This window comes from Parambassis ranga, chromosome 8 (assembly GCF_900634625.1).
Source record: "Parambassis ranga chromosome 8, fParRan2.1, whole genome shotgun sequence".
In the NCBI taxonomy this organism is placed as follows: Eukaryota; Metazoa; Chordata; class Actinopteri; family Ambassidae; genus Parambassis; species Parambassis ranga.
This window is the reverse complement of record NC_041029.1, coordinates 3,505,326-3,531,030: the sequence shown is the minus strand read 5'-3', so window position 1 is coordinate 3,531,030 and position 25,705 is coordinate 3,505,326. Positions and strand designations below refer to the sequence as shown.

General features: G+C 46.6%; 4 protein-coding genes across 6 annotated transcripts; 2 read left to right on the top strand and 2 right to left on the bottom strand.

Moving 5' to 3' along the window:
• Positions 1–7,734: 7,734 nt before the first annotated feature.
• On the bottom strand, positions 7,735–11,419 carry drg2 (developmentally regulated GTP binding protein 2). Of its 3 annotated transcripts, none has more exons than XM_028411306.1 (14): positions 11,280–11,419; positions 10,923–11,015; positions 9,967–10,127; positions 9,792–9,881; positions 9,659–9,719; positions 9,375–9,465; positions 9,230–9,302; positions 9,002–9,092; positions 8,826–8,923; positions 8,599–8,675; positions 8,437–8,525; positions 8,297–8,355; positions 8,143–8,196; positions 7,735–8,004 (listed from the first exon to the last, which is right to left on the bottom strand). In XM_028411306.1, the coding sequence occupies exons 2-14, from the start codon at positions 10,984–10,986 to the stop codon at positions 7,918–7,920; spliced, it is 1,095 nt and encodes a 364-aa protein (XP_028267107.1). In that variant the 5' UTR covers positions 10,987–11,015; positions 11,280–11,419; the 3' UTR covers positions 7,735–7,917. The 3 variants fall into 3 exon arrangements, with proteins under 3 accessions (XP_028267107.1, XP_028267106.1, XP_028267105.1); XM_028411305.1 differs by having other exon boundaries at positions 11,270–11,407; XM_028411304.1 differs by having other exon boundaries at positions 11,233–11,337.
• A 67-nt stretch (positions 11,420–11,486) lies between these two features.
• On the top strand, positions 11,487–12,889 carry gfer (growth factor, augmenter of liver regeneration (ERV1 homolog, S. cerevisiae)). Its single transcript, XM_028411329.1, has 3 exons — positions 11,487–11,720; positions 12,105–12,319; positions 12,462–12,889. The coding sequence occupies exons 1-3, from the start codon at positions 11,508–11,510 to the stop codon at positions 12,622–12,624; spliced, it is 591 nt and encodes a 196-aa protein (XP_028267130.1). The 5' UTR covers positions 11,487–11,507; the 3' UTR covers positions 12,625–12,889.
• Positions 12,890–13,690: 801 nt separating this feature from the next.
• On the top strand, positions 13,691–17,944 carry syngr3a (synaptogyrin 3a). The gene is made up of 4 exons (XM_028411322.1): positions 13,691–13,881; positions 15,125–15,359; positions 15,627–15,772; positions 16,287–17,944. Exons 1-4 carry the CDS (start codon positions 13,780–13,782, stop codon positions 16,491–16,493), a joined length of 690 nt encoding a protein of 229 aa, XP_028267123.1. The 5' UTR covers positions 13,691–13,779; the 3' UTR covers positions 16,494–17,944.
• Positions 17,945–18,993: 1,049 nt separating this feature from the next.
• znf598 (zinc finger protein 598) lies at positions 18,994–24,355 on the bottom strand. The gene is made up of 12 exons (XM_028411243.1): positions 24,121–24,355; positions 23,480–23,592; positions 23,167–23,296; positions 22,833–23,044; positions 22,538–22,755; positions 22,359–22,452; positions 22,115–22,257; positions 21,959–22,037; positions 21,028–21,884; positions 20,084–20,246; positions 19,864–20,011; positions 18,994–19,784 (listed from the first exon to the last, which is right to left on the bottom strand). Exons 1-12 carry the CDS (start codon positions 24,292–24,294, stop codon positions 19,416–19,418), a joined length of 2,700 nt encoding a protein of 899 aa, XP_028267044.1. The 5' UTR covers positions 24,295–24,355; the 3' UTR covers positions 18,994–19,415.
• Positions 24,356–25,705: the final 1,350 nt, after the last annotated feature.

Sequence of the window (25,705 nt, the reverse complement as noted above, 5' to 3'; positions counted from 1 at the left end):
AAAGTTCATTTAGTTTTTAAAAACTATGACTGATATGTCGTCTCCACATCCGACCCATCAAACATGTCTTCAAGCCACAGATTAAATGTCATGCCCTCTCATAATCTAGCTCATATTTTATATATTTTGATCAGCTTACCACATCTGTGATCAATCTTTAAATTATCGACAGCAATAATTCCTACGGACCCAAAAATCAGACCCTGGACTCTGCAGCTGCGCTGACTGCTGTCCACCTAGTCTGGACTCTTTGCTAACGTTTTATACAGCAGCCACACAAGCAAACCATCTGGGCGCACAATGGGCTTTGATGAAGAGCATGAACTGAACCTCTACAGAACACATGTACAATGGTGCCTGATGTATGAGACACTTTTCACAGCCACTGGTGTGTCAGCGGTGATCAAGTTTCTGAGTCAACACGCTGCACTTATACATGTTCCTCCAACAATTAGGCAGGTCCATTGACACACACAAGGCTATCGTGAGTCCACATTTGGGTCTGTGTCTGAGGCGCAGAGAAAAGCTGCTGTGTGTGTGGTGAACATTCTACACTGGGGTTAGTGGACTCTTCTGATTTTTTTCTTCCTTTGTGTGTGTGCACCTAAAACTAAACAAACAGCAGCAATCCTGTTCCTAAAAGTAATGTCTTCATTGTGCAGTGATGCAGATGTTTGGATCTATAGCACAGCCGGTGCTACATCATGGTCATCAGCAGTCTTCAGGCAAACAATACCACGCACCTATAGAGAGTACCCTCACACAAAAGCAAATGTAGCGCAGCAATATGTCAACCTTCACCGTCAGTACAGGACACATGATCTGCCTTCACGCTTAAATAATTTCCTGCAGCTCTCTGGAACAAAAGCTCCAAATATGAGCATGAATCTTAACAAACATTCGAGTGAGGTGAAATATGAGCTCTGTCTGATGTCACATTTATGACTACAAACATCTATGAATGGCCACATCATGAAATTACATTCTATAGAATTGTAGATATGTGTGATCAGGATGTTTCATTTCTTTGGTGTAGTATCATTTACAGTGTTTTCTGCTTAAACACTATCAATGATTCTTATAGCACAATTTCTAAAACTATTAATAGTTTTAGCAAAATCACACAGAGTTTGCAAAACTAAAAGCAAAAACCTGCTTTACACTCAGTTTGCACTTTTGTAACACACAATTTGCAATTGTATAAATATAATCCACTTGACAGCACTGTAGCAAGCATCATAAGGACATATTGATGAGAATGGGTTTGTTGTAGCCATTTTTTGATTATTTGGCACTGTATAATATTGTTTTGGGTTATTTAGTATATTTGAAAGCTGTGCCATTATTATTATTTTGCTACACATAACAAATCTACATTTATGTTTAGTTAGGGTTTTTACGGGAAGTGGAGGTGACGTCATAAGGGCAGCGCCAGGATTTTTATGAATGGGAAAAATGTTTGGAGTGAGCGTGGGGGTGGAAGAAGGTGGCAAACAGTTTCTTGACCACCTTTGGCTAAGCGTTATTTGTTTTGAGAGGTTTTCATTTGAGTTAAATTATTTTGTATTTTTTAAGACCTTTTGTTCAGCTTTGAAAATAAAACACGAAATGGAATATAAAAGATGTGTCGGAGGTGTGTGTGAGACGGCCACCCATTCACCCAGCCCAAAGTAGAAGACGAAGACAAAGAAAAAGCCGAGACAGGGTTAGTACAGTTCCTTCACTCTAAGTTTTGTAGTAGTATCATACTCTAATGAGAAAAACAACAATACTGTACATGTAAAACTGAAACTGTTACTCCACAGAATTACTAGACATCCAGCATCTGGAAGGAGGCATGCGAGGATATGGACCAGGCATCATGTCAGGCCTGGATACGGCACTCCAGGAGACATGTTCCCCGGTGCCTTGGACTAGAAGACATTGCATGCATGTGATGTTGATGAAATTCTGTGGCCGGACCCAGAGAGACAATGAGACTGATTTTCTCTCTCTCTCTCTCTCTTTCAGTGAAATTGTATGTTTTCTAGTGTTTGTTTTGATGTGTGTGAATAAACATTCATACTTGAAATTTGAATCCCTGTGTGTTTATAGAACTATTTATGACAAAAGTTTGACCTCACATGGACAGACCTTGTGCACAGAGAAAGCAAAAGTAAGATGTGTTTTCAGTTACAGTTTTTTTCTGATTGCTTAAGCACATTTCTGTAACTATTGGCTATTTGTGCAAAACTCTACACACAAATAAAAAAACCTTACACCAAATCAGCAAAACATTGTAGATCTTTTGCAAAAGCTAATACATCTTGCTTAACTCTTCAAACCTTTGTAAAAATGGTATTTTTGTACCACACAGTTAACACAAACCATCATATTACTAAGCACACAATGTGCCAACTACACACTGATGGTATTAACTGAAAACACATCTGGCTTTTGCTTTCTCTGTGCACAAGGTATGTCCATGTGAGGTCAAACTTTTGTCATAAATAGTTCTATAAACACAGGGATTCAAATTTCAAGTATGAATGTTTATTCACACACATCAAAACAATCACAAGAAAACATACAATTTCACTGAAAGAGAGAGAGAGAGAGAGAAAATCAGTCTCATTGTCTCTCTGGGTCCGGCCACAGAATTTCATCAACATCACATGCAATGTCTTCTAGTCCAAGGCACCGGGGAACATATCTCCTGGAGTGCCGTATCCAGGCCTGACATGATGCCTGGTCCATATCCTCGCATGCCTCCTTCCAGATGCTGGATGTCTAGTAATTCTGTGGAGTAACAGTTTCAGTTTTACATGTACAGTATTTTTCTCATTAGAGTATGGTACACCTACAAAACTTAGTGTGAAGGAACTGTACTAACCCATTCTCATCAATATGTCCTCATGATGCTTGCTATATTGTAGCGGCTCAGGCTGAACCCGTTGTCCAGCTTCCCTCAGGGTCATTCCATGGTTGATCACATGATCCACTATTGTAGCTCCGATGACATCAGTAATTCTATTTCTTCTTACCCTTCCTCCTTCCTCTTCACCTCCTCCTCCTCTTCCTCCTGCTTCCTCATGTCCTCATCCTCCTCTAATTCTCACTCTTCTCAGTCTTCTTCTCCCTCCATTGTTCTCCACACTGAAGCTTACCTGTGGCTTATTCACAGTGCTCATGCTGATTGCAAAGTGAACTAATGATGTAAAACAGTTCTCGCATGTGACAGTGTAGCCAGACAGTTGGCAAAATAGTGTAAATACCAGCCATAAATGTGTGTAGTTTTACTAGGAGTGTGTTGATCATTTGGAAGTTGTGTGTAAAGCAGTGAGTTGTGTTTACAGTTCAGCAAAAAGAGTGCTGTCAAGTGGATTATATTTATACAATTGCAAATTGTGTGTTACAAAAGTGCAAACTGAGTGTAAAGCAGTTTTTTTGCTTTTAGTTTTGCAAACTCAGTGAGTGATTTTGTTAAAACTATTAATAGTTTTAGAAATTGTGCTACAAGAATCATTGTTAGTGTTTAAGCAATCAGAAAAAACTGTAATACCATCAGTGTGTAGTTGGCACATTGTGTGCTTAGTAATATGATGGTTTGTGTTACAGTTTTTTCTGATTGCTTAAACACTAACAATGATTCTTATAGCACAATTTCTAAAACTATTAATAGTTATAGCAAAATCACTCACTGAGTTTGCAAAACTAAAAGCAAAAAAACTGCTTTACACTCAATTTGCACTTTTGTAACACACAATTTGCAATTGTATAAATATAATCCACTGCACAGCACTCTTTTTGCTGAACTGTAAACACAACTCACTGCTTTACACACAATTTCTAAATAATCAACACACTCCTAGTAAAACTACACACATTTATGGCTGGTATTTACACTATTTTGCCAACTGTCTGGCTACACTGTCACTTGTGAGAACTGTTTTACATCATTAGTTCACTTCAGTGTGGAGAACAATGGAGGGAGAAGAAGACTGAGAAGAGTGAGAATTAGAGGAGGATGAGGACATGAGGAAGCAGGAGGAAGAGGAGGAGGACGAAGACTAGGAGGTGAATTTAGAGGAAGAGGACGAGGAGGTGAAGAGGAAGGAGGAAGAGTAAGAAGAAATAGAATTACTGATGTCATCAGGCTACAATAGTGGATCATGTGATCAACCATGGAATGACCCTGAGGGAAGCTGGACAACGGGTTCAGCCTGAGCCGCTACACTGTAGCAAGCATCATAAGGACATATTGATGAGAATGGGTTAGTACAGTTCCCTCACGCTAAGTTTTGTAGGTGTATCTGGCTTTTGCTTTCTCTGTGCATAAGGTCTGTCCATGTGAGGTCAAACTTTTGTCATAAATAGTTCTATAAACACACAGGGATTCAAATTTCAAGTATGAATGTTTATTCACACACATCAAAACAAACACAAGAAAACAAACAATTTCACTGAAAGAGAGAGAAAATCAGTCTCATTGTCTCTCTGGGTCCGGCCACAGAATTTCATCAACGTCGCATGCAATGTCTTCTAGTCCAAGGCACCGGGGAAAATATCTCCTGGAGTGCCGTATCCAGGCCTGACATGATGCCTGGTCAATATCCTCGCATGCCTCCTTCCAGATGCTGGATGTCTAGTAATTCTATGGAGTAACAGTTTCAGTTTTACATGTACAGTATTGATGTTTTTCTCATTAGAGTATGATACACCTACAAAACTGTGAAGGAACTGTACTAACCCATTCTCATCAATATGCCTCAATAAGCCTCATGATGCTTGCTACAGTGTAGCGGCTCAGGCTGAACCCGTTCAGGGTCATTCCATAGTTGATCACATGATCCACTATTGTAGCTCCGATGACATCAGTAATTCTATTTCTTCTTACCCTTCCTCCTTCCTCTTCACCTCCTCGTCCTCTTCCTCCTGCTTCCTCATGTCCTCATCCTCCTCTAATTCTCACTCTTCTCAGTCTCCTTCTCCCTCCATTGTTCTCCACACTGAAGCTTACCTGTGGCTTATTTACAGAGCTCATGCTGATTGCAAAGTGAACTAATGATGTAAAACAGTTCTCACATGTGACAGTGTAGCCAGACAGTTGGCAAAATAGTGTAAATACCAGCCATAAATGTGTGTAGTTTTACTAGGAGTGTGTTGATCATTTGGAAGTTGTGTGTAAAGCAGTGAGTTGTGTTTACAGTTCAGCAAAAAGAGTGCTGTCAAGTGGATTATATTTATACAATTGCAAATTGTGTGTTACAAAAGTGCAAATTGAGTGTAAAGCAGTTTTTTTGCTTTTAGTTTTGCAAACTCAGTGAGTGATTTTGCTATAACTATTAATAGTTTTAGAAATTGTGCTATAAGAATCATTGTTAGTGTTTAAGCAATCAGAAAAAACTGTAATTCAGGTTCCAGATCCTCAGATCCTCTGACAGGCTTCTTGTAATGAGCTGAATGAAGCACAAGAGGGCAGCAGAAACAAAAAAATCAATGCCCTGGGTCATTTCTCAAAGGAAGGTACCTACAGCAAGAGTAAAGAGTTAAATTCTAAATCAGAAAATGTATCAGTCAATACTATGAAACAGGCCTGATTACTGACATCTCATCTTCACTAGTGGAAGGGGGGGGGTGCTTTCTTCCAGCATTGTAAAGAAGAGAGACAGGAAGTTGACCTACAATCCAAACACTTCAGTCAGGAGTCTCCAGAGCAGTGAGGTCTACATGAATGTGACGGTCCTTCTGTTCTGAGTACTGCAGCAGGATGACCTGCCAGAGTCTCACAATGACTACACTGATGTCTGAGACAGGAGGAAATCAATGGATTCACACCACAAGTCCAGCGTCACCCAGCACCTTGACGACACCATGACAACAGTGATGGTAATGTCATCCCGAGCGCACAAGTGTGACCACAGAACTTCTTTCCCTTCTATATATCCCTGTACACCTACATAAAGACAGCAGGTCCATTTGTATTTATATTTTAAATCTGACGTATCATTTTCATGATTTGTTTTATATTATTGTCTGAAACAATAAAAACACCTGGCCTTAAATCTATTAGGAGTGAGTCACTGCTGGCTAACATATGCTCAGTTTATGATCCACAACAGTTTTTACACAGCGTGGTTTGTTATAGTTATAATCTGGAAACGGCCATGTCAAGTCACTTACACACACACACACACACAGGAGTGTTTCATGGATACTGGCACCACACACTCACACTTAGCCATGCCATATGGAGCCAGGCAGCATCAAGTGTCATGCCTGCTCCACACAACACACACCCAGCTGACAGTACCTTTGTTGCCTCTGTTTCACGGCTCCATCTCTCCTCTTCAGGTTATTCCAAAACAGAATCTGTTCATCCAGGACGCGTGCCACTGAGACATCTTTAAGACATCTTCAGATCCAAATGTGTCCCCTCACAGCCCCTCTCTGTGCCGTTCAAAGCCTCCCACTCTGTCCCCCTCTCCTGGACCGACGACATGCTCCTGAATATTTAATGCTGCTATTGTGCTGGTGTGTGTGAGCGAGTGAACAGGAGTGCATACTTTCTGAAAGACAAATGGTCAGCTGGGCTACAGGGGTGGAGGCGGTGGGGAGGGTCCGAGCCGACTGACCCTCACTGGCTGTGGAGGAGCCATCCAGCTGTACAGGAGAAAAGCCTGAGGGAGCCCTGTCAGAACAGTAACACTGAATGATATCAAGATACTAAACATGAGACATACTGTAACATTATAGATTCTATGACTGAACTTGAACTTCTCATTTATATATAGTGCTAGTCAGTGACTGTCCACTCAGCTGAACTCTACATTACTACAGGAGACCAACAGGACACATTTTTAAGCACGTTTGTATAATAATTTAAGCACACACCAGAACACGTGTTCTTTGTGAGTCCACTTTGTAATTTGAACACCTGTAACTCTGCATGAAGGTGTCGATCAATAACTTGGTTTGTCATTCAATCGGTAGTTTATAGATGATGAGACGCTGCTGGACCGGGAGAGAATGTCTGTCCAATGTCCAACCTCAGACACCCCTACACGCTAATTCTGGTAGCTAACTGCTAATTGTCTTACAGCCGATTCAAAGAGAATCCTGCCTATTAGATAAATATTTTCCATGAAACATGAATCATCAGGTTTTACAGAGGAGGTCAAACATCCGGGCACAAACACACTTTGACAGGCTAACTGTAATTATGCTACCAAACATTAGCTGACTGCTAGCTGACATAGCGATCTGTTAGCTGATTCTGCTAATTCTGTGTGCTACCCCTTTGCTAGCTAAACAGAGCAGTTCAAGTCTTTCCTTCTGTACTGTATTATTATTAAATGTGTCTCACGCAGTTCACAGTTGTCTTCAGATTTAGCTGTTAGCTAGCAGTTAGCATTGCTTTGGTCTTCTTACCGCCTCATTGACTCCTTCGGCTCTCATCATGGCTGCAACTGAAAATGATTATGTTCACTGACAAAACAATCAAGAGTGAAACTGAGGATAATTCAATAAATATCATCAGTTTACAACAAATATGACGTGAGAACCAAACCTAATTCGGTTCTAATGCTTTTTAAAAAACAAAGCTTTTTTTCATGGAATTTTGAAAAACCTCTAAATGTTTGGATGAGTCGATCAGACTTATTGAAAACAGATCAGGATCTGAATCGATCTTTAAAAGTAATTGGTGTCTTGAACGCTGATCTACAGGTCAGATGAAGACAAGAAGAGGACTCATTTTAGGTTTTATGGATCGTATACCCCTCTTTATTCTCTCTGAATCACAAACCAGCAGGTAATCACCAGTCTGATATGACGTGTTAAGAGTTCTTATACAAAATAAGGATGGTGGCTGTGGATCTGCTGCACAGTTTTAGTTTCCATTCGGAGGTCTCTCTTCTGTCCGATCAGAAGCTCGTGCTACTTCTTAACGATCTGGATGACGTCCTCATGCTCCATGATGTGCATTAGGCCCACTCTCTGAGGGCTGTACTTGGTGCTGGTTCCCTAAAGGTCCAACAGATGACACAGGTTTGAAATGAGCCTGCTTCAAGTGTACAGCAGCCACTGTACGTCTGATATAAACACAGTTTGCCATTTCAGCACAACAGTTCAAAGTTTGTGGAGGTCACTGGGCTCACTTACCCAGACCAGGGCATATTTGAACTGGCTGGCCAAAGTTCTGTGGATTCGATGGCACTGTGGGTTTAATATGAAACCGCATGAGGTGATTATACAGAAGCTTCATAGGTACAAATATTGATCTCAGTATGAGGAGCATGAACACATGTTCACTCACCACATGTTCTACACTTGCTCCTCTTCTCATGATGATGGCATCATTAAAGTCAGGGCGCTCTGAAAGATGCAAACCAGTCATTTACAAAGCCTACTGTATGACGTGTGTGTGTGTGTGTGTGTGTGTGTGTGTGTGTGTACCTCCTCTTTTCTTGGTGTAAATGCAAATCAGAGCCAGGTATTCCCACAACCGTTCCAGCAGGTAATCCAGGTTCAAATTCATCCCACAACTGCAGAAAACATGTGATCAGATACACACATAAACAATAACATCACTGCTGTTACACACACCCACACACACACCTGATGACAACACTGTGAGGTCTGCGTGCCAGGCGGTCCACCTCCTCAATGGAGATTTGGTCCACCTTATTGTATACCTGGGAAGACAAAGAGTTCACTCCATGAAGGGCTTATAGTCTGTCCAGATTTAGAAACACGTCTCTGGACCAAATGATACAAACAACAGCTGTCAACAGTTACAGTTAGAGTTAGAAAGCTCTTCCATGTGTGCGTACTGACTGACGTACATATAGGCAGGGCATGTAAACTCTGTTTCCAACGATGACATCAATGAACTCATCAGGCGTGCAGTCCTCCCTGAAGAGGACTTCTGCATTAAAGATTTCTAAATACCAGGATTAAGGAAGTCACTGATAAAACCTGATCATGGAAATGCCTCTGCTACATGCAGCCTGAAGGATACTGTATTCATGAAGGATGAGCTGAACAAGCTTCTCTGAACAGTGAGTGAGAGGGACTGTGGAGTTGTAGGAGAGGCCGCCTCCTTTCTTGGGCTGCAGGGACAAACACAAAAGAACTGTAATGTTACATATTACAGCTCGAGGAGCTTCAGAGTTGTTTCACCTAATGACATCAGACAACATTTTGAACAGACTCACCTGGAATCTCACAGACAACAAGGAAAACGTACCTTGAAATAAATATTTGGTTTGGTCTTGTTGAGTCTGATGCCCACTGACTCCAACTCTTTTTCTAGAAGTGCCCTAAAAACAGACAGGAGTTACTGATGACACTGAACCTGCTCTAACTATCCTCACTCACTGTGGATCACAAACCTCTGAACGTCTCCTTTGGTGGCGTCTAACATCATAACGACGACATCTGCTGTCCTGGCAACAGCAATGACCTGCCGACCTCTACCCTTACCTGACAAAGGTTAAAGGTCAGCGTTACTGTGAGGATAATCTCAACACTTCTACCTCTAAATCAGTGTTCTTCACAGACAGGCTGCACTCATGTTTCAATCTCCACAAAACATGCCGACACTGAAAACTATGACTCGGTGCAGATCTCTGCTCACTCTGAGCCTAACGCACAAACACGTGACAGCTGACCGTACCCTGAGCAGCGCCCTCGATGATTCCTGGCAGATCCAGCAGCTGGATGTTGGCCCCTTTGTACTGAAGAGAAACAACAACGGTGTAAGGACACACACAGAGGAATAAACGTGTCACCACTGATTGCTGTTGTACCTCTATGACACCAGGTATGCAGGTGAGGGTGGTGAACTCGTAGGAAGCAGCTTCACTGTCTGTGGATGTCATCAGACTGAGAAAGGTGGACTGCAGGACACACAGGGTTCAGTTACAGCTTATGCTCCTCCTTCTGGACATTTTGTTTAAAAACAACCCCCCCGTGTTGACGTACCTTGCCCACAGAAGGGAAACCAATCAGAGCAACACGGGCATCTCCTGATTTCATGACATCGAAGCCTTCACCTTTGGCCCCCGCTGACTTGGAAGGCTCCAGAAGCTGAGCTCGATATTTGGCTAGTTTGGCCTTGAGCAAACCTAAATGATACTCAGTGGCTGCAGGGAAGCAACAAACAGTGAGAAAGAGGAGCTAACGTGGCTTCATCAGTAAGTAAGTAATAGGTTCAGCTGGTGGTGGTCACCATGTCATTAACCATGTCAATAATCCCCCTGGGATTAATAAAGTATTTCTGATTCTGATGACGGACAGGTTGCTTACAAATATATTTATATACATTAACACAGGTTTACTCTGCTGTCAGGCAGCTTCTCTGATGAAAAGCAAAGGTCATTTTATTCTTATCTTCCTACACACCAGACTCCATCGACAAAAACATCTGTTTCTAAATTGGTCTGATTTAGCCAGAGTCTGGTGGTTTGAAGACTCAACATAACTGTCAGTTCCACATCAGAACTGCCTGACAGCAACATCACCCATAGATAAAGCACAACACGTGTTTTTATGCCGGCCCATCCACAGGCTGGCTCCGGAGTCCTGGTTCAACCTGGGGACGTGTCAACCATCTATTGTAACATTCTGACTGTGAGTACCTGACACACTCAAACCACACAACCATACTCTGACTTATAACATTATACAGTGACATTATGTATGTATTAAAGCTGTAACAGCAATAACAACTAATACAACTGTAATATTAACACAGAGACAACTATGAGACTTACATCTTTACTTGTGTAGGTGTCATCACCTCACGGTGTCAGTTAAACTCCCTCTCATGTTTCAGTAACACTGATGAGTAACACAATACTCTGACACATACACAAACACACACACAGGCTATAAGCTGACCCTTCATGTGGCTAACAGTTAGCTCGGTGCTGTCTCACCTTTGTTTTTCTGTGTCCGGGAGATTTCTCTCTCTATCTCCGCGATTTTCTCCAGGATGCCCATGGCGGTGGTTCAGGTGTGAGACAGACAGGCTGAGAAGCAGCGGGAATAAGATCAGAAACGTGTCACCCCACTCTGGGTTAGCTTTGTTAGCTACCAGGCTACTACTAACAGGCTAACCAGTACAACTTCACAGTTAAGAACCCGCTAAAGAAGCAGCGACTGAAAGCAGATAAGTTCCAGTAAACATGGAAACACAGCACACACACTGTCAGCGTGTTCAAAACAAGAAACAGAACCGATATTTACACTTTGACAGCAGCAACACTCAGCGGCATGCACCCACCATCACCAACCGGAACACGGTCCGCTCCTGTAAGCGGTCCGGGCAGCAACACGGAAACACGCAGGCTGAACTTTCAGCCCGTATGTCGACATCGTTACGTTGACCGGGAAGCCGCGGTCGTCTTCATCGTGGTTTATTAAGACAATAACCTGTCCTCTTATAGGTTTATTTATCTATTTATCCACCGGACAGTCCTGATGTGTTTCCACATACGGCGCAGTCGCAGCTAATAGCCAACATGGCTGCGCCTACAGCACCAAACGGACCGGCCGCCGCCAGTCCTCCTGGGTTTGAAGGTTTCCCGTTCCCCACTGCCGGCAGACCAACGGAGGACAGCGCCGGTAAAGAGCCGGAACGGGGCGGGGATGTGAAGAAGAAGCCGTGCAGGGCGTGTACGGACTTTAAGTCGTGGATGAAGCTGCAGAAACAGCAGCCGGCAGCTGCTGCACAGGTGACATGAGGTCAAAGCTGAGAGTCTTGACCAGCAGTTTGTCCAGAACTTTACCATTTTATAATGATGACCCACTGTATTAAAGGTAGAGTGTGGGCAGTGTGGTGCCTCCTAGTGGTGAGGGTGGAGATTACAACTGGCTCCTTTCTGACCATAGGAGCACCTGTCACTGCATCCTAAAAGGTGTCTTTCCACTGCAGGGACCTGCCCTCCAGTTCCTCTCATAGGTTCCTGTCTGAATAACACTGAGGCTGGATAAGCTTATCGGTGCACCTGCAGTCTGAGTTCCTGCTCTGGAAACACCTGACATGATGACTGAACTCTCAGTATGAATCCTCACAGGCTGCCTCTGTCTGACTGCACACATGTCTTTGGACCTTGCAGGAGCCCCGAGCTGCTGAAACAGAGACACAGCAGGACCCTCAGTGTCCACTGGACAGGGAGGAGCTGGGCCGGAACACCTGGTCTTTTCTGCACACCATGGCAGCGTACTACCCCGATCAGCCCTCGTCCACACAGCAGCAGGACATGAGCCAGTTCATCAACTACTTCTCCAAGTTCTTCCCTTGTGAGGAATGTGCAGAGGACCTCAGGAACAGGTCAGAACATCAGGCTCAGGCAGCCTGCACAGCACAGAGTTATCTCTGACACCCTCTGCTTCTAGTATAGCTTTGTCTGACCATGAACTGCACATCTTCTTTGTTAAAGTGCTGACAGATAAACATGACTTCCTGTCCACAGACTAAGAACCAATCAGCCGGACACCAGCAGCCGCCATGCGCTCTCTCAGTGGTTCTGCCACCTTCACAATGACATCAACTTGCGGCTGGGGAAGCCCAAGTTTGACTGCTCGCGTGTGGATGAGCGTTGGAGGGACGGATGGAAGGATGGCTCCTGTGACTGAGTGACGGCGCTCAGATTACAACTCACTACTGGCAGAACTCTTGAGTGTCTCCTCTTCTTCTGTGGTGATAAAGCTGAGGGCACAGACTGAAGCTGTTCCTCTGGTTCCTCAGACAGTCGAGCTCCTCTGGTATCATTCAGAACCTCACAGTGATTAGTCAGAGTTTATGAAACATGTCAGAAATGTGAACCTGTTCAGATTGTGTTGATAGGAGGTGATATATGCTGATGTATTGATGTTCATTAAAAACTCACAGCTTGATGAAGATGTTTGTTTGTTTTTGGCTGATGGTCTAAAACACTTGTTACAGTTTCAGGTGGAGGACGTGATGTGTCTGTGTGTTATTAACACACCTACTGTGATCATACACAGACAGTCCTGATGGAGGCCAAAACATAAAGCTCATACAGGAGGTCTGTTTGTGTTGTCAAAGTGCCCTGACTGCAACATGTTACCAGTAACAACAGCTCAGGTCAAAGTCAAACTGAGCGGCAGGGAGGGATGTGTGCTGTGTGTCATCACACACACACACACACAGTGTGTGTGTGCAGCTTCTGTGTGAAGCTCTGTTTGTTGTTCACCTCTTCGACGCCACATTAATTATTGAATATCTGGTGATCACAGGCTTGTGACTGAAGCAGTTGGAGCATCATGAGACTTTAACATATTTCAGTGTGTATCAGTGTGTTTGTCCTGCAGGCTGAATGCTGCTGCACAGTCCAGCAGTCATCTGAATTTTTGCGTTAGATTCATCAGATTTCTGAGAAGAACATGTCTCTGACCAATGAAACCTGAGACCCTGAAGTTCAGTGCGCCTGGATAAATGCTGCAGTGTCCCTTTAAGGCTCAAAGTGCTTGATGAAGAGACCAACAAACAGCAGTTGTTGTTGTTGTTGTTGTTGTGTAATTTGTTGTTTTCCGCTGCTCATTATTGTATTTAAAACATTAAAGTCGCGCGTGCACTGATTGGTTTGTCCCAGTCTTCTGAAGCGCGCTCACGACGCGTCCTGCACGTCCGCCTGATCGCGAAGTGCCCGCGCAGGCGCACTTCCGTGAGCGCGCAGGACCCGTCCCTACAGCGGCGCGCAGCAGCGCATCCATCCTGCCGTGGAGCCGGGAGCGTGGAGCCGCAAGGAGCACAGAGAGCCGCAGAAGATGGACGGAGTGGGATCGTTCGGAGCGGGCCGGACCGGGTCCACCATGGACCCGATCACCTTCGCCAAGCAGCCGCAGACCATCCTCAGAGTACTGGCCTGGGTGAGAACGTCTTTTCTCGGTGATGTGTGTGTGGATGTAGGGTGGGGGGGGGGTCCTCAGTGTTGTCGCTCTGCGTGAAACCCGTGACGTGTTCTCACTGCAAATACAAAACCCGCTACGTGTGAGCGGAGACCCGGGATGTGTGATTTGGGTGGTGTGACAGGGTGGAACCGGGGCCGGGCCCGCTGCAGGGCAGAACCGGAACCTCCAGCACACCTTCTGCTTCCACGCTCAGCAGCCTGCCGGGAGAGGGAGCCGCGTCCTCCGTCAGCCCGTTCACACTCATTATATAACCTGCTGCCGTTATTCTACCGATCACGTCCAGCGCTCATCATTCCGCTGATCTACCCGCAGCCGTCGTCCTCCTTCGTCATCGCACCTGCGATTGGTCCGCCAGCATCATTACGCACGCACGGAGCCGCGTCGCGCGCCCTGACGTTGGATGTAGGACGCATCGCCTTTAGGTGACACGGGGAAGGTCTTCATCATCCTCTGAAAGGAACCATCAGAACCATCACCATCATCTTCATCATCATCCTGTTGTTCAGTTCAGATTGTTCCATCACACCCAGAGAGCCAGATCCTTATCTGAACTGATCTAGAATACAACACAGTGTGTGTGTGTGTGTGTGTGTGTGTGTGTGTGTGTGTGTGTGTGACACAGGAACAGAACATGGAGGTACTGGACTCCTCAGCACAGTCAGAGCTGTCTGCTGTGGTAGTCATCAATAAAAGCTAAACACACACAGCAACCCAAACTTCCTCTGAATCACAGCGGAATGATTATTGATCATAGATTAAAAACTGTGTGAAGCTGCAGGTGGAAGAAAACTATCCAGCTTCACCACTGAGAGCACCTGAGAGAGCCTCAGATTATTTCCACATGTGATCACCCGGCTGTATCCCAGTGTGTGTCCCTCCACCACCATCATATGACCCAAACCTCCAAGTGTGTGTGTGTGAGTCACATGGCCCGATTCTGCCATCGAGTGTTAGTCAGCTGATCGTTTCTGAACAAAGAGAAGAAGAAAAAAAATGATCAGACTGAAGGAGAAACATGGGGAAGTTTATCAGCTACACACAGCCTCAGGACTGTGTGATTCTTGAGGGGTAGTGAAGCATCCACCTCTTCAGTCAGTCACACATGAAATTAGGTTAATGCTTTTGGTCTGAGCGTGCTCAAAGAGATGCTTTTTCAGTAGTGCTGCCACTGTGTGTGTGTTAATCCTTGTTGTGTCCTCAGATATTCTCCCTGGTGGTCTTCGCCTCCATTGTGAATGAAGGCTATGTGAACATGGGCAGCGAGCGGCTCCACTGTGTCTTCAACAGGAACGCAGACGCCTGTAACTACGGCGTCTTTGTGGGGCTGGTGGGGCTGCTGGCGTGCTCCTTCTTCTTCCTGCTCGACTACAAGTTCTCCTCCATCAGCTCTGTCAAGGACAGGAAGAAGGCTGTCATGCTGGAGATTGGCTTCTCAGGTGAGGAGAGACACTTGTTCACACACACACACACACAAGCAAAGTCTGTCATCATCAGAGTGTGTGCAGCACCACCTGACGCCCGTGAGAACAAACACCTGAACATCACAGGCGTAACATTAATGATCAGCTGATCAGAGCGAGCCGACTTCTCTGTTTCAGAGCAGCACATGAAGAGAACTGAAACCTGTAGAGTGTGAAACAGGAACTGAGCCAGCCTCAGGTGGCACAGATCCGTCTCAGCATCTCCTGTCTGTTGTCCCGCAGGTTTCTGGACTTTCCTGTACTTTGTGAGTTTCTGCTTTCTGGCTAATCAGTGGTCTCGGACCACAGCTGACGAGCTGCCACTCAACCAGGGCGCAGATGCAGCCCGGGCCGCCATCGCCTTCTCCTTCTTCTCCATAATCTGCTGGGTAAGACACACACACAAACTCAAATGCTGTAATGTAAAACATCACCTGCAGCCTGCACAGAGCAGATGTCAGTTGCTGCTGCTAGAACCAGCAGACAGGTCGGAGTAGTCAATCATCAGATGGAGGAAGAGGAGTCTCTGCTGCTAGTGCTGGGCGAGGACAGCTGGTGGAGTCTCTGTCTGCAGAGTCCACGAACATCTTCATGATCTCCAAAAGAAACAGGAGGAAACAGCTCCTCCTCTACAGAGGGCAGTCTGCAGTCTCACCACTAGAGGGCACTAACTCTGACACACTCTGTTGCTTTAATGGGTCATTTTGATAAAAGTACCCAGAATTCCACAGTCAGATGTCAGAGTGAGATCAGGTGTTTGATCACAGTAATATTGATAACTGTCTATGACTGATAATCAATACATTACACCCTTACTTCTCCTGAGCTGTCCAGCCTTACATCAGCACAGGACACATGAGGACGGTTTCTGACTGAAACTGATCTTCTTCTGCCCCCCTGCAGGCCGGATTAACCGTGCGTGCCGTCCAGAAGTACCTGCTGGGCACAGACATGACCCTCTTCACCACTGAGCACATGGACGGCGGCGCACCCACCCAGCCGTACCCCTCCAACTCACCAGGCGGCACCACTGAGACCACAGAGACCTACCAGAGCCCGCCGTTTACCGAGAACAGCGCGGCGCCAACGTACCAGGTCCCCATTTATTAGAGCAGAGCCGCAGCTGATGATGCCGTGCTGATCCGAGCCTCTGCTCCTCCGCCTCCTCCTCCTGTTCCTTCTGGCACATTCCAGCATCCCCTGAACTTTTCTACCCTGCAGACTCTCAGATCAAGAGTCAGAGCAGACCAACAGTAGGAGGAGGCGAAGCAGAGGAGGCCCACCAAGATCAACCACAGCCTCATCTTTCCTGTCATTAGCGTGTGTGACTCAGCGGGAATGTCTGTCTTCATCCGCATGTCCCACACTTAGAGGTCAGCTCAGTGCCATACAGTCCGTGCTCTGTGGCCAAGCGCAATATCTGACGTTCTGATAGGTGTAGACTGCAGGTCTGATCAGCTGATCAGGCACCGTCTCCAATCACACACCTCTGACAAGTACCCATGACAACCAGGCGCACATCTGGCTGTTCCCTCATGTCTGTAGTCCATTAGCTGAAAGCTAACAGTTAGCACAGTGTGCCTGTTTCCATCCACACTGACACGCTTTATAGCGTTTCCCCCGCCACGTGCAACAGTCACATGACTGAGGTCACCAGCTGATTGGACGACTCTGATGACCAGAACAAAACAAACATCAACTTTTCCTGATTACTGCTCCATCTTTATCCTTTACTGCCACACCTGTGACATCACTTCCTGTGTTTAGATCTGGAGGGGATTGATAGTAGACAGGCACAGGCTGATCGGCTCTGTGGTCATGTCCTGTACTGTTGATGATGATGATGTGTGTCATTAGAGACAGTGTCTGCTGCATTCTGTTCATGTTTACGTTTCAGAAGCTGCCAAACTGCCCTCTGTTTATTCTTATTGATCACCAATATGTCGTTAATCAGTTCAAAGAGTGCTGTGGGACATTCAGGATTCACCTGCCATTACAGAGGGGAGGGGTGTAATTAGTTGCCATGGTGACAGGGCCCTGATGTAGATAGTAACCATGCCAACAATGTCTGTGTATCAGTATCTGTGTGTTGTGGTTCACTTGCCATCAGTGAAGCTGTAGTTTTGTTGTGTGTGTGTGTGTGTGTGTGTGTGAGAGCGAGTGTGTGTTGTTACTTTCTTGTGTTTAACACAGAGGAGGAAATCAGAGGTCTGCTCTTCATAAACAAAATAAACAACCTTTCATGACTGGAGCCAAATATGAACACACCTGCTCTTTTGTTGGGTTCAGAGTGAGCAGCGCCCCCTGTAGACCAGAGCCGGTACTACAGACTACTGTGCTGTGGTACAGGATGTTTTACTGTACAGTAAGATCAGCTGGTACAAACACAGACACATTATGCTGAGTGTTCCTGGAGGCGGTTCGGTCTCAGTGTGAAGTCTAATCATAAAGTCTCATACACACAGATGCACAGGCTGACCTCTGACTTTTATTTGGATGTTTTGAGGACGCAGGCTTTTATGTTGGTAGAGGATCATTCCTGGGGACGGTGGGGGTGGGGGGTGGGGTTTAAAGGACCACAGTGAGCTGCTCCTGGTGTTCACTGATGTGAATGAAACATTCACATCAAAACATTCGCTTTGATCAGAAGACTTTTACTTTGAAAATCTCCCGTTTGCATTTACAGGAGCTCTTCTTTCTGGTTTGGGATTAAAAGTCCTGCTCTGGGAGCATCAGTGTGGTCCTCTAAGTCCACCATACTATCAGGGTGTTTCTGTGCTGGGATGACACTGGGGTTATTGATGAGGTATTGATTATGGGGCTGTTATTGGGTAGTGTGGGCTGCTGTCAGGTCCTGTTATTGTTCTCAGTGCTTCGGTCTCTTCTGTGGTAGATGAAATAATCCAAGCTTTCTGTGTTACACTGCCGTGGTATTGGTCGATTGTAAAGCTGTTACTGAAGTAAAACGGAAACTTGTGTGTGATGCTGTCTGGGGTCTGTCCGTACTGAAAATATAAATACTGATTATTTATTATGTAGAATGCACTCTTTGTTGGAGACATCAGAGTTTTATGTGATCACGCTGTTGTTTTGATCATTAGAGGTTCGCTGCGTGGTCTCCACTGCGAAACATTGCATGGATGTTACAGTATCTCCCCCTGTATTATTGATGATATAAACTGATTGATCAGTCAGGAGGTGACGGTTGATTTTGTAGCGTGTTTTCTTCCTGTTCTGAAGGTGTTTGACCTCCTCGGTGTATAAACTCTGCGTGTCACTGTCTATTACCTGCAGTCTGACGTCACTCCAATAAAAACCAGAACGTGTTTTGGACTGATTGTCTCTTTCTGTTCGCACACACACACACACACACACACACAGCTAATCAACACCAGCTCAGGTAACATACTGAATAAACTCTGGATGAGACCTACTTACAGCTGATATTTAGATTTTATGTAACACTAAATTAATGAACCTTCTTACCTTTGCAGAGGAAAGTTTAAGTCATGATGTGCTGCTTTAACATCGCTCATCTTTTGCCTCTGTCACTCAGATCTGCTGCAACCTCTCTCAAAGAACAGTCACATGTGAACACATCTGCTGGCCATTTGAACCGAACATGTTTGTGTTTATTGTGTGTTTTAACCAGGCAGCCCTGCTGAACAATCATGCGTGTCATCTGTTAAACTCAAAGCACAAAGCAAGATTAAAATAGAAATCAATATAAGTCCTGTGTTAGACTGAGACAAAGTCGAGCCTCAGCTGAACTCTCATTAAATAAACCGAGGCTTCTGATTGGATGCTGCCGGTGCCAGTGCCAGCTGGAAACGTCCTGTAAGAGTTGGAGGAAAACTGTTGTCGCAGTGTGTCGGAACACAAACCTGTCCTCATCAGAATCATTGTCCTCCCTTCATGCCAGCTCCTCTGTGAAGCTACCAAACAGAAAGAACAGGGTCCCACACGGCCTGCTGCACGGGCAGCTGAAGGTCTGCCCCGCTGTGGCCAACAGAGCCAAGCAGCACAGCACGGCTAGCTGATGATCCGGCTGATGGACTGCAGGGAGGGGAACTCCTCGTTGTCCCTGATGTGCAGGCTCTTGTGGGAGTTGACGTCTTTAGGGTCCAGCACCTGTCTACATGTGGGACACACCTGGCAGTCCAACTCAGCGGCTGCGCTGGCTGCCATGGTGGGAGTCTGCCAGACGTTCTTCTTGTTCTTGTTCTTCTTCCCGCCCCCTGATGGCCTCTCCTGTGCCTTGCAGTCTTCGTGCGCCATCAGCAGCTCTTGCTGCTTCCCCGTGTCTGGCAGGAGCACCAGGAGCTCGCTGAAGATCCGGTTGAAGCCGTCTCCGAGCAGGTCTTTACAGCTGTGGTGATACTGGGCTGCTGAGATGACACCCTGTGAACACAGAACACAACAACCAATAAGCAGGAGTCTCCAGATTTTACATCTACTCAGCAGAGTGTGAGGCGAGCACCTGTCTGAACTGCACAGAGTAGTTTTTGAACTGGTTGAACTTGGACTCGTCATTGTGGAGGTGCTTTTTGATGGACTGGATCAGTTCCAGGTTTCTTTGCTGGAAGTCTTCAGGAACCAGGTAACCACTGTTTGATGCCTTTGGGGGTCTGAAATAAACAAAACAAGGCTGAGCTCAGGGCAGACAGAGAGGAGGCGGTGCACTGTGAGAGGGCGCTCACTGGTTGACGGCAGAGGGTGAAGTTTCCACATTGCTGTTCAGGGGGATCCCAGTAAAGCCTGGAGGAGGCTTGGGGGCGGCAACACCCAGACCGGGTGGAGGTGGAGGCAGCGTGGAGGATGAAGCTGGAGCTGAGGCCTTCACTGGGAAAGAAGACTTGAAGCCTGCGAGGTAGACATGGAATTCAGCATTTAGAAGGTTGGAGCGATGCATCTGGACCTGTAGAGTTCTCTTGAAGACGTTTGTCTGCTCCTCCATCAGCTTCATTAGTTCTGTTTGGTGGGAAACCTTCTTTCTACCACATACAAACATGTTTCCCCACCAAACAGAACTAATGAAGCTGATGGAGGAGCAGACAAACATCTTCAAGAGAACTCTACAGGTCCAGATGCTCCACCCTTTTGAATGAAGATGACCTGGAGAACCTTCATCAACATAGAATTCAGCCGAACATCCACATCTCAACAATTAATGCTTTATGGTTTTATATTATCAGCTTGTGTTCCCAACATTAAAACACTGACTAATGAACAGAGCTCTAACATGACCTCTGACCAAAAAAAACGTGTGCATGAGGCTCTACACAGAGAACGACAGCGACAAACGGTCCAAGTGCATCAGAACACTCTCTCTCCCATAGAAAGGTTCCAAAAATTAAACTACTAAGCTACTCAGCCAATCAGGATCCAGTTGGAGCCTAAGTGTGTCTCTGTCTTTACCAGAGATTATCTGCTGTGATCACTTCTTTATTCTGAGAGTTGGAGTGTTTCTTAAACTTTGCAAATGTTTGCTGGCATCTATCAGTGCTTCAGTTTTATTCTTTTGTTGAAATACGGCCAGCCTCGTGTAGCTCATCTCCCACACAGGTGTGTTTTTAAATCGTATTAACCTGTAAACATCCTGTGTGTAGTTCAACCAAAGTGAAGTGCCCGTGCTGTGCTGTACCTGGTGGTGGTTTCTTGGTCATGAGTGCAGGGAAGTCCTCCTCTGGTTCAGGAGCCGGCTCTGTGTTCAGCTGAAGAGCAGCCACAGCCGTGTCTTTGCTGACAGGAGCTGACTTCTCAGTGTAGCCATTAGCTAATGCGCCTGTCAGCGGCGCCGTGGCGGTGGCAGGAGGCGGTTTGTTCCAGGTCTTCTCGGGGACGTTCTCCTTTTGTGCGGCCGTCTCCACCGTGGTGCTACTTCCTGCTGGTGCTGCAGACAGGGCAGGGGAGGGGGGCATGGCGTTCTTCTGCTTCTTCTTCTTGCTGGCTTTGGGGGTAGTGGGGTCTGTGCTGGGGGCGGGGTTTGAGGAGGAGGAGGTCACAGTGGATGGTTTGCTGCTTCCTCCTTTAACAGTGAGCAGAGAGGAGATATCCAGCATGGTGGGCACAGAGCGGAACTCCTGCTGCGTCATCCCTCCATCCTCTCCGTCAGAGAGAGGAGGAGCGTGATTGGCTGCATTCTTCTCTACCTTCTTCTTCCTCCGTGAAGATGATGAGGAGGAGGAGGAGAGCAGCTGAGGACCTGAGGATGAAGAAGAGAGGGGAGGAGGAGCTCTGGAGGAGGGTGGAGGATGACTGGTGGGTTTGGCGGCAGGGTGGCTGGACCAGGCAGAGTTTGCCCCTGCTGTGGGTCTGACGGGTCGCACTTTGGAGACGAGCGCAGGGAAGTCTTCCTCCTGGAACGAAGACGTGTTCTTTGGCTGCACAGAGTAGGCCGGTGTCATGGGGGTTGTGACCGCCGCTGTGGACAGACTCGGGAAGTCCTCTTCCTTCAGAGCAGCACGAGGGGCCGGCGCTGCCACGGGAGCTACCTTCACACTGAAAGGACACAACCACAAATGAGACACAAACACACACACACACCATCAGACTGTTCTGTGTGTGAAGGTTACATGGCTGCAGCTGCTGTGGCTCCCAAAGCAGGGAAGTCGTCCTCTTCATCTCCTGGACTGGAGCTATTCATCGTTCTCACTGTTACAGGGGTGATAGTAAATGCATCACAAATGGCGTCTGTATGAGCTGCTCAGCGTGGTTCTCACTTCTTTTACCTGGAGGTCTGACCGGCCCGGGCTGGTGTCTGGGTTCTTCGGGTTCGGTCTTCTCCTCTCTCCGTGGTGCTCCTCTCTCCTCCTGCCGTCGTGTTGCCATGGATGCTCGCAAAGCAGCCTCCACCTGCCTGTCCTCCTCCTCTCTGCACTCAGGAGAAGAAGAAACCACCGGCGTGACAAACAGAACGACAGCTGAGGATCTGTGGACAGAGTGGATCCTGACGCCGTCAGTCCGCAGACTCACCGAGAGTACCTCCAGCTCTTCTGCCCCCCTTGAGGTCTTCCCCTTCCTCCTCGATTGTGTCGCGCCTCCTCGTAGTCCTCGCCTGACACTGTACCTACAGAGACACACACACACACTCATGTTAACAGCCTGAACCTGAAGCTAAGAGAAGACACCCACTGGTGGAACCTCACACACACCCTCGTTCCTCCTCTGCTGTCTCGGGGCGTAGGTGAACTGCAGGTCGATGTGGCGGTTCTGTCGGGCCTCCGCTCGGCTCTTGCTGTGCGCGGCAGCTTTGTGGGCCTTGTAGTCGATCTCAGTGCGGAATGCGTGAGTGAACTGTTCTGTGGCACAGCGGCCCTCCTCACACAGGTAGTGACTCTCTCTGAAGTGCTCGCTCAGATACTTGTAGTCACTGAGGACAGAAACACCTGGTTTAGTGTCTGCGTGTAGCAGGACCGCTACCGATGGACGAGCAGCGCCTGTACACACCTGTAGTATTCCTGAGAGCCGTCTGCATCACAGAAATGGCAGAAGTAGTGGTCCCTGCGCAGGTGTTTGAGCAGCTCGTCGTTGTCAAGGTAACGGTCATCGCAGAACTTGCACAGCGGATGTCCTCTGTGGCTGGTGTCGTCCGGGTCTCCATGAGCTCTGTGGCGAGCCAGCTCCTTCCGATTGTACCACTTCCGCTCATGAGAGAAGATCTGCGGGAGAGGAGGAGTTAATGATCCGACACCAGTGTGACTCAGACTTCCTATAAGACTGACGACCAAATCTTAACATCAAGCCTTATCCTGATCAGACAGAAATGATCTGAACACAGCACCTTCAGATGTCTTGTGCAGAGTTTGCAGCAGAAGAGCTCGTGCTGCTTCCTCATGTGCTGCTCCAGCTCCTCGAACCGGGAGAAAACCTTATGCTCAGGACAGCGGACACACACCGACAGCAGCAGATACCTTAACACACACACACCAAGATAAAGGTCCAACAGAGTCAAGTAAAATAAAAACCTGAACGACACAAGAGGGAGAAAGAAGAGTCCTGCTGTGCAGCACATACAGCCGGACGGTGATGCCATGATTATTTATCAGAGGACAGCATGCTTAGAGGAAACATAGAGAACTGAAGTCAGACTGCACCTGTACTGAGAATGGATCCTCTCGTCTCCAAAATAGATGTCATGCTTCTTGTCAGAGGGAAACTGCTGATAGGGCAGAGACTGAAAGGTGTCCAGCTTCTTCACAAACACCACCTGAAAGAGAGTAGAGGACGGGAGGAGGCTCACAGACGGATCACCGCCCTCACAAAGATCTGATGTGCAGCGTATTATCTGGAAGCATGAGCAGGGTCCAGCAGTAGCTGTGTCACAGTGTGACACCTGGACCGACAGCTGAGCTGAGGTTCCTTTGGTGTGGTTACCTGACGTCAGCACACAGCAGACAGCAGCGCTCTTTGTTCCACTGAACACTGATTAAAGGTAATGAGACGCCGCCGGTGGCTCCGGTCAGACTGACACACTGCTGCCTGCTCACCTGTTAGCAACAAGAGGAGCTAACTGGTGGACCTGCTAATGCTAGCTAAGCTAAGCTAATGACAGCGACAAAAACAGTGTAGTGTTTGTTTCCGTCTTTGTTCACACGCCAGCCGCGTCCACCTCACATCAATCCAGCTCACACACTCGCTGCTTCTTTTCTCCCATAAACCGCTCAAACTTCCTGGAAGTTTCGGTTCGGGCCTAGCTAGCAGCTTCCCCGCGCCCCAGCAGCACAAGAGCCCGCACCTTGTCGAGCTCCTCCCGGCAGACGGCGCAGTACTTCTGGTCGCAGAGGACTCTCATCTTGGTGGAGCAGCGGTAACACACCGGGTGGTCGCATTTCCCCAGAGCGAAGATCTCGACCTCCTGACAGCACAGCACGCAGCTCTTCTCCGCGTCTTTGCTGCTTGTCGGATCCATCTCGGGCGTGAAGGCACAACTCTACCGGCCGCTCCGCTGCTTACGTAAGAACGAACTCTGAGAGCGACGGCGGCGTCACGTTAACAGCAGCGCCGACCTGCACGGCATGCGGATGGACCAGCAGCCCCCGCGGCTGCAATGCTTACACCCATCCACACAGCCTCAGTCTGCGCAGGCAGCATGGCGGGTCCACGTGTGTGTTCACCGGCTGACAGCAGAGCCGAGAGCCGCTAACTCCCTGTAACAAATACTGCAGGAGATCCGAACCTGCTGCAAACGGATAAATGAGGGTAATGATCCAAACATCAAGGCATTCACCACGTCACTTATTGTCTGTTACCAAACAACGATCGATGACGCAAACCAGCCAATAGGAGAATTCAGCTGTAGTTACCACTTTCAGCCTGTAGAGGGCAGTCACCGCGCACATTTATTACACTACCATTATCTGCCTGTCTGTCTCACGCTTTAAATCAGTAAAAATACTCAAATTAAAATGAACAAACCCTGCAGAAAATCTCCACAAAGTCTTTATATGAACACAGTTTAATAAACCCAAAGACTGAACTCTGTGGGATTAGAATCCTGCCATAATCTGAACATGAAAAAAGCGTGGGTTTCAGAGTTCCAGATCAAAGCAGTGAGAGAATACTGCCAAAATGAATTAGTATTTCGTGCGCACGTTATACATAATTCGTGGCCACGATTTATTTAATTTTTGACCATGTCATCAGAGGAGCTCCGTAGAGAACAGCGACACATCTGAAACTGAAAATGTGAGGGTGAAAAACAGCACATGCGCAATGAGAGGTTGAAACTCTGAAAATGAAACTCAAAACTTACATAGAACAAAAAATGCAGAGATTTAAAATATTCAATATTTTTGCAAACTGTGATGGGAGAAAATCAAAAAACTAATTTAAAACTGTTGTCGTGGCAAAAAATAAAGATTCTGAAAAGGTTCTGAAATGATCACTGAAAAGTTATATTTTATTACAAGCAATTGCATGGAGAGAAACACATGAACAGGTCTGACACAGCTCTCAGTGGTTCTCCGCCGAGCAGGAGGCAGTTACATCTTTTATATCTTAAAAGTGTCCTTCAACTCTTCAGCTTCCACCAGGCATAGTGTGTGACATTGTGGCCGCAAACAATAAAGCCTCTATGAGTGTTCTCTATCTATCAAATACACACATATAGTCAGATTAGCTATAACAAGGCAGTATACAAGGCACAAATAATATGACTTAGTATTTTTCCACCACACTCTGAAAATGTATATTCGAAAAACAGGAAGGGTGCAACGAGAGGTTTGAATCTGAAGATGTGATGATGAAACTCTGTAATAAGCATGTTGCACAAATTAAAATATAAAATGATGTTTGCAGAGATTCAAAACTTTTTTTCGGCC

Excerpts from the sequence above, each read along its gene's own strand:
- drg2 (XM_028411306.1), bottom strand. The coding sequence starts at position 10,986 with ATGGGCATCCTGGAGAAAATCGCGGAGATAGAGAGAGAAATCTCCCGG. Across the intron at positions 8,676-8,825 it reads TTTACATGCCCTGCCTATAT|GTATACAATAAGGTGGACCA; the intron begins GTACGTCAGTCA and ends TTGTCTTCCCAG. Across the intron at positions 8,356-8,436 it reads TTACACCAAGAAAAGAGGAG|AGCGCCCTGACTTTAATGAT; the intron begins GTACACACACAC and ends TGCATCTTTCAG.
- syngr3a (XM_028411322.1), top strand. The coding sequence starts at position 13,780 with ATGGACGGAGTGGGATCGTTCGGAGCGGGCCGGACCGGGTCCACCATG. Across the intron at positions 13,882-15,124 it reads TCCTCAGAGTACTGGCCTGG|ATATTCTCCCTGGTGGTCTT; the intron begins GTGAGAACGTCT and ends TTGTGTCCTCAG. Across the intron at positions 15,360-15,626 it reads GCTGGAGATTGGCTTCTCAG|GTTTCTGGACTTTCCTGTAC; the intron begins GTGAGGAGAGAC and ends GTTGTCCCGCAG.
- gfer (XM_028411329.1), top strand. The coding sequence starts at position 11,508 with ATGGCTGCGCCTACAGCACCAAACGGACCGGCCGCCGCCAGTCCTCCT. Across the intron at positions 11,721-12,104 it reads AGCCGGCAGCTGCTGCACAG|GAGCCCCGAGCTGCTGAAAC; the intron begins GTGACATGAGGT and ends TGGACCTTGCAG. Across the intron at positions 12,320-12,461 it reads GCAGAGGACCTCAGGAACAG|ACTAAGAACCAATCAGCCGG; the intron begins GTCAGAACATCA and ends TCCTGTCCACAG.
- znf598 (XM_028411243.1), bottom strand. The coding sequence starts at position 24,294 with ATGGATCCGACAAGCAGCAAAGACGCGGAGAAGAGCTGCGTGCTGTGC. Across the intron at positions 23,593-24,120 it reads GCCGGGAGGAGCTCGACAAG|GTGGTGTTTGTGAAGAAGCT; the intron begins GTGCGGGCTCTT and ends ACTCTCTTTCAG. Across the intron at positions 21,885-21,958 it reads GCCACAGCAGCTGCAGCCAT|TGTGAAGGTAGCTCCCGTGG; the intron begins GTAACCTTCACA and ends GTGTCCTTTCAG.